General features: G+C 38.1%; 1 protein-coding gene across 4 annotated transcripts in view; it reads right to left on the bottom strand.

Moving 5' to 3' along the window:
- Window positions 1-19,332, bottom strand: part of SLIT3 (slit guidance ligand 3) — a 547,888-nt gene that overhangs the window by 90,312 nt on the left and 438,244 nt on the right. For all 4 annotated transcript variants that reach the window (XM_064458932.1, XM_064458933.1, XM_064458934.1 and 1 more), the window contains 5 exons: window positions 18,468-18,600; window positions 9,043-9,111; window positions 7,825-7,896; window positions 7,561-7,632; window positions 829-900 (listed from right to left, as the gene is read on the bottom strand). In XM_064458932.1, the coding sequence (XP_064315002.1) occupies window positions 829-900; window positions 7,561-7,632; window positions 7,825-7,896; window positions 9,043-9,111; window positions 18,468-18,600 (418 nt within the window). The remainder of the gene's footprint in view (window positions 1-828; window positions 901-7,560; window positions 7,633-7,824; window positions 7,897-9,042; window positions 9,112-18,467; window positions 18,601-19,332) is intronic.

Genomic DNA, 19,332 nt, shown 5'->3' with positions numbered 1-19,332 from the left:
AGTCACTTCACAAAATGACCAAGACATACCCAACCCTCTGATTACTTGAGGACAGCGTTCAAGACACATGCTACACAAAATTAATTTTTCTTTACATCTATAGTCTAATAATGTGTGGTATCACACATTATCTCAATGAAAAAAACATATACTGTTCACTCTTTTGGCACCAATTGTTACATTTCAGGCTTATTGTAACAATTGCAGCTATTTGCCTTTACAGTTCTTTCATCAACTGAACTGCATTTAAAAATATCCTGGACCTCCACCAATACAATAGTAATTTCCTGAAATATCTGAAACTTCTAATAATTTTTGCAAATTTTGGAATGAAGTATTAATGCTGTGAAATGGCCAATTTCCACATGACTAAATATATATGTCTGAAGTAGTGATTCATCAACAAGTTCATATACTGACAACATTTCAGTATGCAAAACATATGACACTCATTAAGCACAGAATTCACATTTGCTTAATATTTGCTCTTTGTGGGAGGTTTCCTGCTTCGCTCTCAGACCGTAACACACACTGCACTTCACACAGACAATGCTGAAAGAAAGCCTTAAACACAAAGTTCACAGACGAGGAAACTGTCACATTTGCTCATTTGGTTTTCCTTAAGAAAATATTTTGGTAACTAATAAGAACAGGTTCTAGCATTTTTTATTTCCTTTGAACAGATGCACTATGAATATCCAGAGCAGAATACAAAAAGTGAGCAGGAAAAATAGAAAAGCTATACATCCTTAAATTTCTAATAATATGTACTGTTTTATAAATCTGAAACCATCAATCAAACAGACGAACCCAAGCAGAAGTACTTACAGATGGGACAGGGATACAAGGTCGTTGAAAGATCCTTCAGGAACACTGGAGATATCATTTCCATGGAGCGTCCTAGAAGAAGGGAGAAGCAGGAAGGTATCAAACCACAGTATTTTATCTGTGCCCCACAAGTGAAGGAACTGTTGCTTAAGAAGGGTATTTAATTTTGTTTCTCTGAGAGTTTCTATAAGCTTTACAACTCATGAGCTTCTGTGCTTTATTACTTCTATTTCTAGATGTTGACATTTAAAATAATGATACAGTCAGAATTGTTGGTGACTAATGTATTAAATTAAAAAGGTGACATACTATTTTTGCTGTTAAAAGTATATTGATGACAAGCAGACCCTCACATACAGACCTGTATGCTTTCATAGAATCCCATTAGCTGGAAACACAGAAAAAAAAAAGAAGAGGGAAAATAGGAACTGTGAAAGTTAAATGAAATATTGACTTCAGAGAGATCCATCCTAGGAGAGAGCAACGGTCCATGAGGCAAATATATCCACACTTTCACATTCTAGTTTCCCATTCTTACAGTGGGAAACACCCCTTTGTGTGGTATTTAAAAATCCGTTTGACAAATAAATTTATGCTACCAGGGAAAATACTTGAAATTAGTTGTCTTAGGGCGTTATTCACCCTGCACAAAGAAACTAACGTTTTTCTAGCAGGGTTTTCAGGATCCTTGCAAAAGTGTTCTCCACTATTTCCAGGATAACTTAAGCAGCCACTTTATCTCTTTTCTAAGAAATATAGTCGTGTGTGTGTTACATAGGCAAGCATAAATGGAAAGATTTTTCTTGCAGCTTGTGGAGCACAATACTTGTATTCAAAGTTGCACACACAAGAGCAAAAATCATTATTTGGGATTACTTGTGGTTTTCATTGCAACTGCAACTGAAGACCCTGCTACAGAGTCGGGTATCAGCACTAGAGGTTGTGACAGACAAATAGAGAGGAAGAGCACTTCTTGCAGCACCAAGGCTACGATCAGACAGGAAAACATGCATCAACAAATGTGTGGAAGAGCACAGGATGCTGGGGGTGACAACTGCATAAAAACTGTCCAGAAAATGCACCCGAGAAGACACATAGTCATGTAAGATTTTACGTTATGAATAAATAAAACCAGCTATTCAGCTGCTGCCTCACTAGGTAATTAGCTGACAAAGAATAGCATAAAGAAAAATATTTAAAGTTTATTCTAACTTCTCTAGTTTGCATGTTGCTGAATACCAGCTTGCTACTTCACATAGTAATAGACAGCAAAAACTTGTAAGGAGTCAACAGGAGTTGCTCTGCTGGATTGCACTAGCTGTTTCTTTAAAAAAGTTGCTAGAAAACTTGCAAAGGAAAAGGACATCAATATTATAAATTATATTTTCTTTTGCACTTCTCCCCTGAGCTAGTTCAGTTATAACTAACTGCTCTATTGTTTATATTCTCTTTCCCAGGTCCTGGAAATACTGTCAGTGCTCCAGATATGGCAGAGGAAGGTGGAAAACAGAAACCTACTGCGTGTCAGTATGGTAGCAGCTCTTTCCTTTGAGTCATTTATTTTCTAATTTACCTGGTGATTTGTGGAACACAGCAATCACATCTTATTTTTTATTTTCCTGACCATATAGATGCCTGAAATGGTGCACATCTGGCCACACGGAAATACACAACAGCCCCAGATGAAAATAAAAGCATCTCTTTTGCATCCTTTCTTCCCTTTCTCAATGCTAACAACACTAGAAGCTTCACCATGATCTACATGATACCTTATAACTCTTACGAATTCTGCCTTCAAACACTGCCTTACACCAGCATACACACAGCAGGGGAGGCCAAACTTGCCAGGGGAAGATACACCTTGTCCTGTCTCCTGTGAGCCTGGGCCCTGCCATGGGGCTGTGAACTATGTGAGCATAAGCAATGTTACCACAATCATGTTTCACAGCTACTCACTGCAGCTGCAGTTTCTATCTTATTGTACTGCAGTTTTTCTACAGAGCATGAAACCACAAACACTACAGCAGACATATCCTGCTGGCATCTCTCTCAAGTTCTTGACACCAGTATACCAAAAACTTCCCCTTCTAACATCCTGATCCTGAAATTTTCTTTTAAGCATATCTATTAATAATAACATTTGGCATATATAAGGATGGATCTCCAAGCAACTAATCCGAACAGGAACAGGAAGGATATGAGCTCCCACATAGTAACTCCAGATAAAGCACACCGACCAACTCCAGATAAAGCACAGAATGAGCAACTGACTGAGACATATCCCACAGCTATTAAATAAGGAGTATTTTTGTTGGTATAAGGACGCAAGATGAGGTCTGGTCAACAACTTGTCATCAAAATGTTTCTTCCTTCCATATTTAAATGGCATATTTAAATAAGCAGAAACTCCTCATGAGCTTATAGTCTGATCTTTTCAACTACTTAAAGATGTGCTCTTTGAATAGACAGCAGAACTTGTATTTATATTCAGGTCATATCAGCTGTGTTTATTCTGTGAATGGGTGCATTTTCTTTCCTAGATGTCTAGGAAACTTTTTCCAAGAGAAACTGAAGCATAACAAAGCCATTTATATGTAAGAAGGTAATTGATCAAAAATACAAAACCATTTAGAATGAATGGCTTGACTACCTATCTCAAACACTGAGGTTTGTTTCATGGATGCAAATGCCTGCATTTTAATGAAAAAATCACGTCAGCAACTTCATCACCCATGCAGCTAAAATTAAATGATAAATTTTAAAAAACTTAAAACCCACAATAATAAATAGTTGCTAGGGAATTAAACAATGCAATAATTTTTTTTTCCTCTTGGATCAACAGCAGGAACATATTTTTATACCAAAAATCCTTACAAGCAAATAATCAAATAAAAAGTTAAACATTTGGACAGTTAAAGCACACACATTGATGTCTGTGTTCTCCTTCAAAAGCACAACTTCTAGATATTCTCTTGTCTAAATATTGGTAAACAGCAGGAGAATTAATTTAAGGTGATTGTGATCTTCTCTCAGGGCAGAGTAAAAAAATACTTGAATTCTTGAAATAAAAACTTTCTTCTACATGTAATCTCACTAATTTATTGTTTTGTCTTCAGGTAAGAAAACAAACTAAACATATCCTTTTTGTTTGGTTTTTTTTTTTTTTGTTTTATTAACTGTTCCTAAATTCTGCCTCCTAGCCCGTACAATGTACATGTACAATGAACCCCGAAGGATGCCAAACCCTGCAAGAACCAACACAACTCAGGTGTCTGAGGAAGTGGGAAGCCACAGTGTCACTGCTTAATGCTTGTAACAACAGCGCCTTTTACAGATTTACTCAATAAGTACAAGTAGTCATTCTGCGATGCAAAAAAAGAAGAAACAAAGCCAAATAATATTTCTGTTAAGTCAGTTGAGTGCAGCATCCAACAATGAAAGTATATTGCAAAAATTGTTTTCAAGGTTGTGCCTGAAGAATATTTGTGGTAGCTTTATCATCACACATATGTCTGTGTTAGATTTAAACCGCAGTAAATATCCATCAGTCTTCAGTAAAACTAGAACATCTCATGTTAGTAGAATATTCTGTAGCTCATTTTGTAATTTTTTTCCATAAATATAACATGGAAAATTGTGTAGTGATCTGAGAAAATATTTTTATTTCTGTTCTTTTCCCCTTAATTAGATCAGGACAAAATATTAGAAGGTTCCACATTGTAACACAAGAAATATAATCCTTAAAATAATCAGTTCAGGTCAACCAGAAGTTTCTAATATTTATAATTACTTTGTCTCCACCTCAGCTTTTTAAATCTGCTTACATTTAGCTTCTAAAAAGACTAGCTTTGGACAAAAAACCCAAAACACAAACCCACAATTTTCACTGCAATAGTTTTGGTGCAAAAATCTACTGATACCGACTTTTGCTTATTCAATAAAATTCTTATGACTCTATGCTGAAATTGCTCCCCAGCAGACTTTGGCTGCCATTATGGATAAGCCATGTGAAGATTGAAGATGAAAGGCCTGATTGTGTAAACACTGATATATATTCAGGCTTAAACCTAAACATGTTGACTCTGAAAAGTGTCTGAGAGAGAGGACAGAACCAGATATCTGTCAAAGATCAACTTCGTCATACATCTATGATTATTCTGATTTTCAAATACATATTTACTTTATTTACTACAGAGAGGCAAAAAGTAAAGAAAACATAAGGAATCTGGAAGACAGAAGCCTGTATGAGAAGGGTCTGCTGCCTTCAAAGGCATGCACAGCCAAAGGTAATGAGATCTCTATATTCTTTTTATTTTAAAAAAATGTGGAAATTGTTTTGCTGATGTTTTCTGCTTTAAATTCCCCTAAGAATATGGGTAATCTATAACTGACGATAACAGATTGCATACTGTCACTTGGAAACCATTTTGTCTCTGGAGAATTGATTTTTAATAACAACATAGATGACATGTGGCAAACGTTGTAGCTGATACCAGAGTTTTGTGGGCCATAATAAATCAAATCAATCTGGAGGCTTCCAAATGCACGGAGCAGAGGCAGTGGTTCCCATTTAGGCTTTGTTACACTCCTGCAGCTCTGTGCAAGACAGGGAGGGCTTCTCCCTTGAAGGAGGAAGTTATGTCTTCATTTTGATTAGCAGATCATTTAAAAAAGCCAAAAGATAAAAATTGTTATTAAAATATTTGCCTTTGTTTCTGTCCATACGTGCCCTGCAAGAACAGAAGTGAAAAGACAAATTGCAGCTATTGGAAGGAATGAGGCATGGTATATCTACATTGTAATTCAGGGTAGAGAGTCCCAAACTAGCTTTAATCAAGCTAGCTTGCATACCAGAAGCAGGCCAGAAGACTGCTCCATATGGAATAATTTATTTGGCCATGAAACAGAATATATTCATCTGTGGCTGAATTTCAGGACTCATGTAACAGCTCAAATGTGACCATCCTGGTGTGCTAGAAATAAGAGTCCCAAGCCAAACTTAAAACAACAAATCCAAATCACGTATCTTTCTTGCTTTTAATAATGAAAACTGGGAATCTAAAGCTGTCTTGTAAGTTAGGAGGTTGAAACCTAGATATCTATTTTACCACTCAAACCACAATGAAAGAGCTTGGCCGAACAGCACTGCCTTACTGCTTCCACAGTTGCAGTACTGCCCATGTTGACACCTGAATTCCATACTTAAGGAATCAGTGGACAGCAACCATGGCTCTTTAAATTTACAGAAGTGCCTGCATGTGAATGACATCTAACTTTAAAAAAAAGTAGAAAATACTAATTTGAACTTTTGAAACAGTCAGGACACATTCTCCACTTCTCTGTTCTGACCTTTCAGTGTTCAAAGCTCTCTCCTTCAGCACACTGAATGATCTCATTACAGATGAGCCATTTAATTTATTGGCTTTCAGTTTACTGTGCAAGTAAAGATCATAGAATCGTTAAGGTTGGAAGAGACCTCCAGGATCATCTAGTTCAACCGCCAACCCAACACCACCAGGCCTCCTAAACCATGCCCTGAAGTGCCATGTTTACACATTTTTTTGAACGCCTCCAGGGGTGGTGACTCCACCACCTCTCTGGACAGCCTGTTCCAGTGCCTGACCACTCTTTCAGTAAAGAAATTTTTCCTAATATCCAATCTAAAACTCCCCTGATGCAGCTGGAGGCCATTTCCTCTCCTCTTAGTGATGACCCACTTGTGTTGCTGGGCAGTGGGGATGGAGGTGGCTTCTCCACCTTGTCCTGACAGCTGCACACAGGGTCACGTGTCCACACAAACGACTGAGCAAACCCAACTCGGGGCTTGTTTCTGATGGGGCAGATGGGGCGTGAAAGACAGTAAATACGAGACCGAAGCAGGAGTCAGTCTAGCAGATGCCTAAGAAAAGCTGGGGGTGCTGCGTGCTGCAAGGAACAGGCCCACAGTCCACACTCCAAGATGATATAAAGAAGGTGACTTTCAGAAGAGATTGTAAGCAAACTGTTCAATCTAGAAGGCTGCTGAAAGCAGATATACTGGAAAGAAGGAGTGCAGAAAAGGATCTCCAAATAAAGAAACCACATGTGGATGTCTCTGAGTGTGCCACCAATCAAGATGAGGTGAAATTTCATTCACAGCTTAAAGACATTTGAGACTGGCATCTCAGCATTACTGGCGCCCAGTCACTGGCTTGACTTACTCATTGTGGTGACTTCTAACTTACTTCCCTTCAGATTACATTCTTTTATGTAAAAACTTGCCTGCAGAAATCTAAATTAATAGACAATATTCTAAAAATGCACACGTTTTCAGCAAAGACACCCTTGCTGAAGCATCCAATGGAAACTTAAACTCTAAAATATGATCAGTTTTTTACAGACAAAGAGAAAAGTCCTTTCCTGTGGGGCACCCAAACGTTGTTTAAGTGGAAGAGACAGACTCTATGCAGTCTCTTGGAGGTCTATTTTCATGATAGTTCTTGTCCCTGAACTACCAGAGAAAAGTCATTCATCTGGCAAATATGTAATTGCTTCTTTTCAAAGTTTAGCATTCACCTGCTCTAGTCATTACCGGACATATTGCAACTAAGTATAAGTACATTGAAGCTAATTGTGTGAAAATATTTATGACTACTGAATCAAGTGAAAGCCATCTGCTCATTAAAAACCTCCCTGCCATCAACAGCATTCTAATAAGCTGCAACTCAGCTACATAGAAGAAGTGGTACTTACAGCACTCGAAGAGACCTGAGCCCATTGAATGCGTGGACTGGAATGCACCGAAGTCGATTGTAACTCAAGATGCTAGGAAAATGAGAGAACGGAGTTACAACAGTGTATTGTCTTTGATTATTTCACTACTAATTCAACCACAAAGAAGCGTGGAAAGCCGCATGCTTATGCAACAAGATATTTACTCTTTACAAGATATTTACTAATTATTCAATGGTGTCTGAAAAGCAATTAAAACTGTTATTGAAACTTTGGACTACTTACAGTGTTGATAACTGAGTCATGTTGCTGAAGGTGTAATTAGCCAATACGCTTATGCTGTTGTTGCTCAAATCACTGAAGAAACACACAGACAAAATATCATCTATATGCATTGAGAAATAATTATTTTTTAAAGATTACATAATATCTACATAGCAAAATGCTTGAAGCAATTGAAAAGTCACATATTATCAATTGATATAATATTTTCTAACCATTCTAAAAATTTCTAACAATTCAATCTTGAATAAGCTCTAACAGCAAAGCACATCAGATTCCCCTAAAAAGCTTCAGACTCAGAAATATTAAGGCATATTTCCAGCGTATGACATTTTTAAAAAAATAATAAACATTGAATACAAGCAAAATTTCAGAAGAATTAATAGATGAAACAAGTGTGGGTGAACATTTACTGTACCAGTTGGCTTTGCAATTTATTACAGGCATACCATTTCCATATGGTCTCCACATTGACAGCTACTAGAACAAAATTTCATTTTTCCTTTTAAAAAAGTCTTTTAGGCTCAAATAGAACATTCTTTTTTGCTGTTGCTTTCCCTTGAAAAACAAAATTAGAGATGTTTCCAAATAAAACACTCTTTTAAAACAGAGGATTCCAGTTTTTCCCTCCATGTTGTTTTTGTCTGAGGTTGTTCTGCCTGTTTGACTTGAGTATCTACTGATATGCTGATTCAAACAGCATATGAAAATTTCTGAGAAACAGTTCAGCCAAGAATTTAATTCCCGTGTATTTCAGGGAGCAATTTACTAAAAAAAGTCTAGTTGATTCTCTATCTGTATGACTGTTCATAGCAGAAACAGCTATGCAAATTTTCATTGCCTTAGCATTATAAATACTGCCTCACCTAGAACAAATTAATGCCGTCTCCTCTGTTATGACCTTTACAGTTTTGCACAGATAAATCTGCCAAGTGAAACTGTAGCAGCCTGCAAGAGAGCTTAGTCCTCTTGCAGAGGCTGGAAGCTCCTGCAGAGGAAGTGTCTCTGGTGCTCTCAGTCACCTCACTCTTTCTCCACTCTTTATGAACACTTATTGGCAGCAGCAGCCACTGTGAAATTCTTTCCAAATTCAAATTACAGAAGGTTGTGGGGTTTTGTGGTTTTTTTCCCCCCCAAATACTGATTATTTATGTTCTACCTACAACTTAGTGCAGAAAGAGTCATGTAATTTTCTTGACATTGAAACCAAGTGTTCCTTACATCAGTGTCAGGTGTCTGAAGGTGGAGAGCCCCTTTGGCACAGAAGTCAGATGGTTTCCTTCCAGGTATCTGAAAAAAGTCAGATTTGACAATTATACAAACGTGTTAACAAGAACTCCTGTTACTCAATCTGCACCATGAATGAAGAAAATACAAAGCCAGTCACTAAGGAAACTATCTTTTATTCATTGCTTTGAAACAATAACAGTTTTTCCTTATAAGTGAATTATCTGACATACAAAGCATGACAGTAGCGTTTTGGTTTTTTTTAAGACTTGGAATCAAATAAAGGATCTCTGGCCTACAGCAAACAGAAATGACCATTTGGTTCTTCTATGACAGCAACTAAAGAAGGGGAGAAAAATTGTATGGCTTCTGCCCTGGACTTAAGTTACCCTTAACAAGTTTCTATGAGAATGCTGAGTGCACTGTTAGGAAGATTTTTGTCATGTGCATGTAAGTTCCTTGTACAGCCAGAACTGGAAGAGGAGATGCACTGCCAGGTCTCTGTGTTGCAAAAAGTCTCGCTTAGTCCAGTGTCAACAGAAACATCCATCAGTTTGATGCCACATCCATTACAGCAATTCCTACTATGGCATATGCACCTTCCTCACCTTTCCTTTTTAATGTATGCTGGTACATGAAGAAAACTCAGTACAAACTCAAGACCAAAGACAAAGCTCTCTTTGAATACATGCTCCTCCAAGCAGTAAATGTATTTAATAAAATAGCTTGTATTTCCAGAGTAGAAATTGTTTCAGACACCACTGCATGCATCTCTATTTGGACACCTGCACGGTAGGGCTAAAGCCTTTTGGGATAATCCCATGTCCTCATTTTCCTGGAACATAGTGCCTGTATTTTGCAGTTTTTCTGCACTGAAGAAACATGAACATTCAGCAACCAAGGGAAAAACCCTGAACAAACATAATACTTTCCAAAAGTTCACCCAGAAGAGAACATGGGAACTCAAGACTCCGCAGCTGACCTGTGGTACCAATGGGATGTGGGGCTTTTACTATTTATTTCAAAATAATAGAGACAGAGCTGGATTTGTTTTCCTGAACCTTGGCTTTTGGGTGAAACTGCATTTCTGGAAGATACCAAGGTAGTAAGGCTCCAATGGAAATTGACTACTGTGGTGCCATGACACTGTCAAGGTCATCCTCCAGACATCTGCCAGAAGCCATATCTACCTGGGAAACAAATCCAACCTTCTCAGAAAGTACTTTGTAGGATGAAGGCATTTCTCCCTCCACAGGTGAGGATAAAAAATGAAACGATATTTCCCTTCCTTACAAGATACTTTGGGGGATTTTCCTATGGCAGACATGGGGCAATGCAATTGATGTGGTATGTTCTGAAAGATAACCAAGCATAGCCAGGAAATGCAGTCCACAGACACGAGAACACTTAATGTGCTGCCTCTACTGATGAAAATATAATCATGTTAAGAATTTTAATCCCAAACACACAATTTCCTTTTCTTTGGCAACAGACCTCCTTATTCTGCTTTTACAATAATAATAGATTACTATGGTGCTATATGTTCCCTCTCTACATTAACTGTAACAACATAGAGATATTTGTGTAAACTAAATCCAGGAAAAATTTCCCACAAATTTTATTTTTACATAATTTAAAAATAAAATCTATAAACAACACTAACAGAATTTCTTACATAATACATTGTCTAACTGTCACATTTTATCCTCCCACCCCCTTTTCTATTTCAGCATAATGCTCTCTCACCATTTTCTGCTGCTTCAGCTCTTTTCAGCCAAACTACTCCCGCTAAACTACCCCAGCCTCATGGTTATCCATTGTGCCTGTGCACAAGATCCCATAAAGGCAGAGTTACCTCAGAGTGCGTGGTGGAGCTGACCCAGCTCCTGCTAGGCTTAGGCTGGACAAGTGGGACTACAAGCTTCTGAAGTTTTAACCAAAAGCAAAATCCTTCCCTAATGGAAAAAACCCTATCGAACAAACTAGTCTCTCCATTCACAAAGATCACAAGCATTGAGTGACAGTGTTGCACAGCAAATAGTTAGCCCTTGCAAAGCAGTGACAGCTGCTCTGCTGACGCAGATTATCACAAACCAGAGTATGGGTTAGTTATGCCACATTTACACCTCCCATGGATATTCATATTCAGCAAGTGTAAAGTCACTTGCTTCATTTTGACTAAACTTGGTATAAGTTATTTTGAAAATTGAGTTCCTTGGTGAATTCACATCATAAATTGTTACACAGAAGATCCTCAGAATTCAGCCACATATGTTACTATTTAAACAGGACAAGTCACGTCTCATTTCCCCAGTCAGGCCTGCTATGGACGCAGCAAGCTGCTGGGAGTCTGCACCTTCTCTTTCATCCAAGAAAGTTGCAAACCTTAAACCCATGCATGAGGGTAGGTTAAGGTTCCAGTCTTTATTCCAAATGTAAAAACCAAAGAATTTCCAAAGGAAATCAAAAGCAGGTCATGTATTACGTATTTGGAATCTATATATGATTTTCCTTTAGGAAAGGAGACTCAACTCTTGCAATGTGTTGAAACCTTCAGGAATATATTTTCAGACTATTCTCTTGTTGATCCCAATATGAAACAGCCTGCAATGTGAACAAACTGATGACGGCTAACCAAGGTTGTTCCCGCCCACCACACCCCCCATTTTGCTTTCTGGTGCAATCAAAAGTCGAGGGTGCGCATTTTAATCCAGTGCTTCATTATTCAGACTAACATAGACATGCAGACCCCTGGAGAACAGGAGGAAACTCCTACAGAAGATCTGCTTTGAATAGCTTTGGATTTGTACTGTAAGAAGTTTGATGGTAATATAAATCTGCTAGCAAAAAGCTGCAATATTTATATCAGTGGTATAATTTCTGAACAAACACAATTTTACACTGAAAAATTACTGATTATATATTTTTCATGCATCCATAAGAACAATTCACCACTGTTAAACCTTTCACCACATTATACAAAGAATAGCAATATTTTCTAAGCAAAAGGCATTCATTTTGAAAGCACATTTAAGTGCAATGAATTTGAAATAATCAGAGTTTTCAAGGCATAACAGCATGCCAAGAATCAGGAGGATCTGAGACGCAACATTTGAAGAAACCAATTGTTGCAGGTGAACTGTTGTCCACCATAGGCAAGGCCTCCATCAGAGCAGGGAGGTGATGCCGGAGCAGCAGTTCTGCCCTTGTTGTGCTGAAGATGGTGTATGGGGGCTGCAAGAGAGCTGGAAGTTGGACATAGTGAATAACAGAATTATTCTTGAGGGTGAAGGGGCAGAGCCCCGTTACAAAAATCTGTGTATTTATGTATACGTATATAAAAAAATTAAAAAAACACAGATGAAGCTACAGACCCTCTGCCCAAACGAAAAAACCCAAAGCATAACAGAATGATGTGGAGAGAAGATTGTATTTTTAATTCTTTTCAATCCTTAGCCAAAGTAAGATGAGGTACGTGGCATCTGGTATGCAAAGAAATTCTGGCATGAATGAAAAAGATTATGTCTAATTTTAATGGTCAGGGTCAAGTTATTAATACACAGAGTCAAGAGTGGGTGTCAGCTGCCTTAATATAGACATACTGACTTGTATCCAAAACAACCTCATTTGCTTCCTAAGGTCTCTAAACTCTGTATTTTAATATATCACATTGCAAATTGTTTTTTACCCCATGAATGCTGCTGGGAATCCTGAAGTCTCAATAATGTCTTGTAACCAACAAGCAATTACCAGAGCCAAAATTAAATTTAAAACCCCATTATTAAATGGCACCAACCACCTACCAGGAAAGGCTGCTTCTAAAATGTGACCAAGTGCTGGAGATGGGTAACTGTTTGGCCAGGATGGCTGGCACTCCACGCCTGCACCAACCACGCCAGCTCTCGGAGCCCAGTGCCTGCAGCAGCCCCAGGGCTCATCCAGCACCTTCCACACACACTAACAGCACATATAAAAAATTTCAAACTATGCATAAAAGATGGCAGCTGTTCTTTTTCCAACTTGACTATTTTTATACTGAAACCACTTGGAGTGGAGGTGATATAACCAGCACAAGGTGCCAAACCATCATGTAACATTTTGAATCACTTGGAACCTTTTTTGTACCAAAGTGTCTATTCAGTCATAAAGTCAAGCTCACAGCGGCAATCTGTGCTAAGAGAAGAAACTGGAGAGAGAAATCAGTTGCCAGGCAGTAATTGAAAGGCACAAAGCCTTAATTTTCTTTCCTTTAACTTCTTTCAATATTTCACAGAGAATGTTACATTACAATAAAAGATGACCCTCAACAATTTTACACAGCTCTAAAATTAAATTATAATCTAAACCTTTTAATGCAGATGTCCAATACCCTAACATTTTGTGGCAAGTTTCATTTCTTAAAAATGGTGGTCTAGGAGAGAATTGGACTGTGAAAGATGAAACATATCTGCAAAGCATGAGTTTTAGGAGCTTCAATTACAGTTTCTTGAGAAGAAACAAAATTCAAGTATGGGTCCAGGTACAAATCTGGATCTTGAACTTTCTTAAGTTTGGGCAAATTTCGACTCTGGATTTTGCGGCATTTGTATGTCAGACCACAACCTACAGGTCTGACACACAGAAACATGACTGTCTTTGAGAGAAAAGTGAAGACCCTAAAGTTAAACTTACCTCTATTAGTACTAAAGTCACCTTTCTGATATGTACTCAGACTTCAGCAGTCACTGAATGCATTATTTGATAGTATTGCTACTATTTACTTTTTCTCAACTATCAGATTTGAAATGCAGATTTACGTCCTCTATTTCAGCTCTAACTAAAATTTTCTTCTACAGAACCATCCATTCTCTCAATGGGAGAGTTTTCCTCCGCAGTGAATTAAGCAGGCTGTAAAAGCTTTTATGACACAGGACCAGGTAAGCCTAAGCTTTGATCTAAATTGTTTCTCTCCTTTATTATCAAAAGAAAATTCACTGAAGTCTGTGTTAAGGGTCAGTGTATAAAACAGTGCAGATTGCCAGACAAGCAAAAGCATTTGCATTCTCAAGCAGGTGATTTTCATCGGGTATGTCTCTTCAGAGTTATCCCTTTGATCAATAGCAATATAGGCATACTGAAAAATGCCCTAAACTGTTACAATTTTCTACATGTATCATAACTAACTGCTTAGAGTGTATTTTTGCAACAACTTGCATGGCCCAGGTATAAGCGCTATTTTTAGTCACAAGTCAAGAGAAATCACAAGTGCCTTGGGAAGGTGGAAAAGAGGGTTGTGATTGGTGGTAAGTATCTCCAAGTAGATGTGGCAGCAAATGTATGGGAAGCAATTGTCAGAATCGTCTTGGCAACTGGAGATTTGGCCGAATAAAGGTGCCATGCTGAGGCCAAGGCAGCAACAGGCAGCAAACGAGAGGTGGGGAATAAAGACCTAAAAGACAGTTCAATGGGATTCCTCTGCTAGTAAACAGGTCAGCCACTTGTGAAAACTGTTGTGTCAAGTACTGAATGAGCTTGTAGGCTAAATGAACCTAACACACAGAGCAAAAAACACAAACAGGAGAGAGAAGGTTTGTGAGGAGAGAAAGAGAAATGGCAAAAGTAATGCAAATATTAATAGGTATTAATACAAACGGAAGGAAAAATTTATTACTAACAATAATGCGTGGATGCAGGTTTTCCTAACGATCCCATCAGTGCTATCGTATAGCTCAGCATCATGACAACATTTGGACTCTAGAGATGACATGATTAGTACATATATCTATTCTAAAATACATGTTTATTATGTTACAGCTTATGCATATGCTGTCCACACAGTTGCCTCCAGTGTTTTTCCCCAGTGCAAAATATTACTTGCTGTAGGCCCATAAAAGCAGCTGGATGCTGTCAGATAAGACTTTATTAGAAATAGAGTATACTTTTGTTAAAAAAAAAGAAAAAAACAGTATTTACACACTGAGGTAGTATGTAGAAGGAAAAAAGAAACATAATTCAAAATGATTTGGGAAGGAAAAAAAAAAGAAGAAAAGTAAAGTCTAAACCACTAAGGAGCAGAGAGGCTAAATTCCAAACTAGCTCATTGCATGAACATTTTACTTCTGAACATCTGGATCAGAAAACTGAGTAAGTTCAAAATAAGCAAGGCTTGTCTTCAGAGCAAGCAAACAGTGGGAAAAAATGTCGGCAGTACATAAATGTAGAACAAAGGAATTTGCAAGAAACAACATACTATTTCCCGATTCCCAGGAAGCTGAAAGAAGGCTTGCCCATGATGATGGGGTTTTGTGAAGTAATTGGGAAATAGAAATTTCTTGCATCATCATCCCTCTAAAAAGCCAGGAAACAGTGATCTTTTCAACTCTATTCTAGATAGAAGCCTTCCCTGCCAAGGTAATCCCTCCTCCCAAGGGTGGTACAAACCAAACAGAGGGATGTCTCCTGTCATTCCAAGCTCTAAATATGAAGGAGATAATGGTTTTCACATGTTTTGTCTGTATACATATCCAAAACAGAAACTCAGGAAGAAAGTTGGAATGAACGAGCCTATGTCTCCAGTCTACCATGTAATAAAACATTGCCGGTGATCTTTTTTGCTGAGCTTAGGTACAGTGAAATTTGACCCAGCAAAGGCACATTTTCCCTATGTGCCTGTGCAAGAGGTATGTTCATTTTTGCACATTGCTATTTAATACCTGTTACAATGAAAGAATTCCTGATTTAAGGCTATTGTAAGACCTCTAAAAGAATTTAAAAGAACTTCTGAGAAGTCTCTATTCGGCCATAACAGACTGGTTTATCTAAACACGACACTTCTTTTCTTAAACCATGTTGTACAAAAACCCACTGCAGTTTAATAAGAAGCACTGCAGCTAATGTGCCTTGTAAATGAATACATCAATAATGGAAGTTTATAAATGTCACACTGGTGCATTCATAAAAATTCCTCTAAAATGCTCCCCTGCATCATATCCCTGTTCAGGTCTCACGTAGAGAGGGAGCTGTGGGCAACCAGGACAACAGGCTCTTTACAGCTTTGTCCTCTCCTTGGTGTGACCTCTGTCCTTAGTGACCATGGTTTTGTGCGACTGCCTGGTGGGAGCACGGAGACCCCAGCACACTGCCCAGGGGTCTCTGACATGAGACTGTGGAAGGGGAGAAAGGCAGCATGGGTTGTGGTAACATGGTGGAAGGGTTTTTAATCTATCTGAGCACCTGTGTCCGCTTTACCAGTAAGAAAGGTGAAGACATCCCTGCCCTGGAGACTGCTGTGGCGATCTCTAGCCATGATATCTTCTGCAGCAGGTATCTTATGCGCTTTCTTGTTTCAAGTACTGAAGAGATATCCACAGCTAGTGCAGAAACAACACAGCTTTAAGAAATACTTCAGCCTTAGGACACAGTTCAAGGGATCTAGGACTGCCCTAGGAAAATGAGGATATTTCGGTGTGAGGACTGTAAATAGTGTGAGCAAGATAAATCTCTTTCACCCTGTGCCCAGAAACCTATCGGGTTCTCTCTGCCAAGTTTTAGCTGTCCTGAAAAGGAGGCAAGAGGTGAGGTTCCATAGGAGATGCTGTTTACCATAGAAGCAATGATAATTCTTAAACACAGAACAATAAAAATACCTAAGTTCACACCAGGAATTTGGGACTTAAATTATATAGACCGTTCTAGATTATGGGCAACATCTTTATGTCAATCTGGAAACAGAAGGAAGGCCAGTAAGATTATTTATTTATTGTCACAGTTTCCACAAACACACAAAATTTTTAGCTTCAGTACCTGCATCTTATCTATTGGATTATATACAAATAAGGAGCTCAGCTTATTTTGGTTGAGAGAAGAGTGAGATCAAGATTGAATTTTGAGACAGCTGGGACAGATTCAAGGTTATATTTGTAGAACATGAAATATTCAGAGCCAGCCAGTCCATGGCTGACTGTGTTCTGCTGACACATTTCTGGATTGAAAGCAGAAAGCCAAACTAGAGGCTTGCACAGCCAAGAGGCTCCTACTGAAGAAGACAGTCACGTAAACTCCTATGAACTCAAACTGCTCAGTTCCAGGCTATTGCCTCATTTGCCAACAAATAGCTTAAGAAATATAGCAGTTTTCAAAAATGTGAGATTAATTTCACTCTTTTTGTGAAAGTTATGTCGTCAGTGTATCAGATAGTATCAGTAAAACTCAATATGCAAAATTTAAACATAAAAATTCCCAAGTGTGGCAGTGGAAATCAAAGTAACATCTGTGCTATCTTATTGTTGGCAAGTTGTATCTGAATGCAGTGAAACCTGCAGAAACCACCTTGCAGACTTTTTATTGCTGATGGCAACATATAAGGGAATACAGGCCAGGACTTGGCTTTTAATTCAAACCACTATTAACCATGCCCTGGTTAACAGTGTTCCCAGGATGTATTAATTCATGCAAAATTTCCATGTTAATTTGAGTTACCACATACACTTTCAGTACACTCCTCATTCAGCAACAAAGTCTTGTATTTGATTACAACACTGGTAAAAACAGTGTAAACCCCATTCTCGCACTGTGAAGGGAGTAAACAGATGCGTTTCTCATGCATCAGCTGCCTTGTTACTAAATAGTAAAAATAGTACCAGATACTCAAAAATAGCAGAATCAGATTTTAATTCATTAGAAAATTCACTGAACATACCAACTAACTCAACCAATAACTTTCACATAGAAATGCTGATGAGATTGTAACAAGTTTCAGTAATGACACACCTGTGATAGACTTGAATAAGGACCTGAAGGAGAAAAGCTCAGTATTTCTACTTCCAACTGTCTAAGCCAAGCAGTTCCACTGGTGTATTTTATTTCCATGGGAAGAACAAAAATCCAATATAAAGTCATGGAGAGGGGTAGATGAAAAGACGACTAGAAAGACAGTTCTCAAGTAGGATGAATTTACTTTACAATTTAATCTAATTATCTGTCATTTTAGCCATTTCATGAGGTCTGGAGAAAATAATTCATTGTTCATTTCCACCACTGGCTTGCACTTTCTTTTTCTTTTTTTTTAATCTCCTCAGAGGATAATTAGCTTACAGCTGCATAAGTCAGGAACATATTTTCATCATCCTTTCAAACTGTCTGTTGTGAGCTTAGGCTGCTCAGAAGCACTACAGAATTATTTGATACTAATATATGCATTTGTTCCCTACACACAGAATTAATGGGTACAAGGATAGATAAACTCTCTTCCCATTACAGAGCAATGTATTCAGTCAGGGGACAAATAAGTATAAAAATAACAGTCAAAACATATGGAAAACAACAAAGCTCAAAACACCAGCCACTAAAGTCAAAGGCAAAACCTCCAAGGACCTACAAAGCCTCATATGATGTAATTTCATTAACTTTTCATGAAAGGAGCTATGTAAAAGGTAACTTACAGCTCTGTCACGTCTTTGGGAATTCCTCTGGGCAATACCCGCAGCCCCTTGTTGCTGCAACGTACCACTGAGTCCACACAGGTACACTGGGAAGGACAAGGAGGTGAAAGCAAGCAGCTGCTTTCATCGTTACCTGCAGAGGGAGAGAAACAGGGCATCAGGAAGACATCTTTACAGCCCAGAGTGATACACTTTGAAGATAACTGCTTACAAGGATCAAGGAGGGACATCCCTGAATCCATGGTAGCCAACACAATATTTTAAAGTACATCCAATGCTTTGGATCAACCTGCCTACATATAGGTTCTTTAGGCAATAAGAACATCAGTTAAAAAACTGAATAGCAATATTTAAAAATACTATTTTTACCCCCCAAGAAGTGTCTACTTCTCTCTAATTTTGCAAATTACAGTAAAATCAGTTATGTAAATCCCAAATCCTCCCCCCATCCCAAATGTACTAGCTGAAATGGAAAACTTGACCAGAAAATTGCCCTTAAATTCATCTAGACAGATGAAGTTCACTATCTACTCTGCTTTAGGAAGACTTTTTCAAATTTCAGCTTTTAGATGTTTTTTACTTTTTAAAGTCAGCTTGGCACTTCATTTATCATCTGAATTGTGAAACCTCATCATTTTTGATAAGGATAACAAGGCAAACAACAAACTGAGCAGCATACTTCCAACTGCTGGCAATCCATCTGTGCACACATAAAAATATCTACTTTCTCCAAAAATGAATTAAACGGTTCATAAACAGCAGATTAAATCTTGTAATTGAAGAACAATAGGGTTTCTGCAGAAGAAACCAACTCTTTGAAGTTAAGAACATTAAAGCATGGATTTTCCCCAAATGCAACAGGCTT

Source organism: Phalacrocorax carbo, chromosome 8, assembly GCF_963921805.1.
Source record: "Phalacrocorax carbo chromosome 8, bPhaCar2.1, whole genome shotgun sequence".
Lineage (NCBI taxonomy): Eukaryota > Metazoa > Chordata > Aves > Suliformes > Phalacrocoracidae > Phalacrocorax > Phalacrocorax carbo.
Note: the sequence above shows the minus strand (reverse complement) of the source record. Positions and strands in the feature narration are given on the sequence as shown.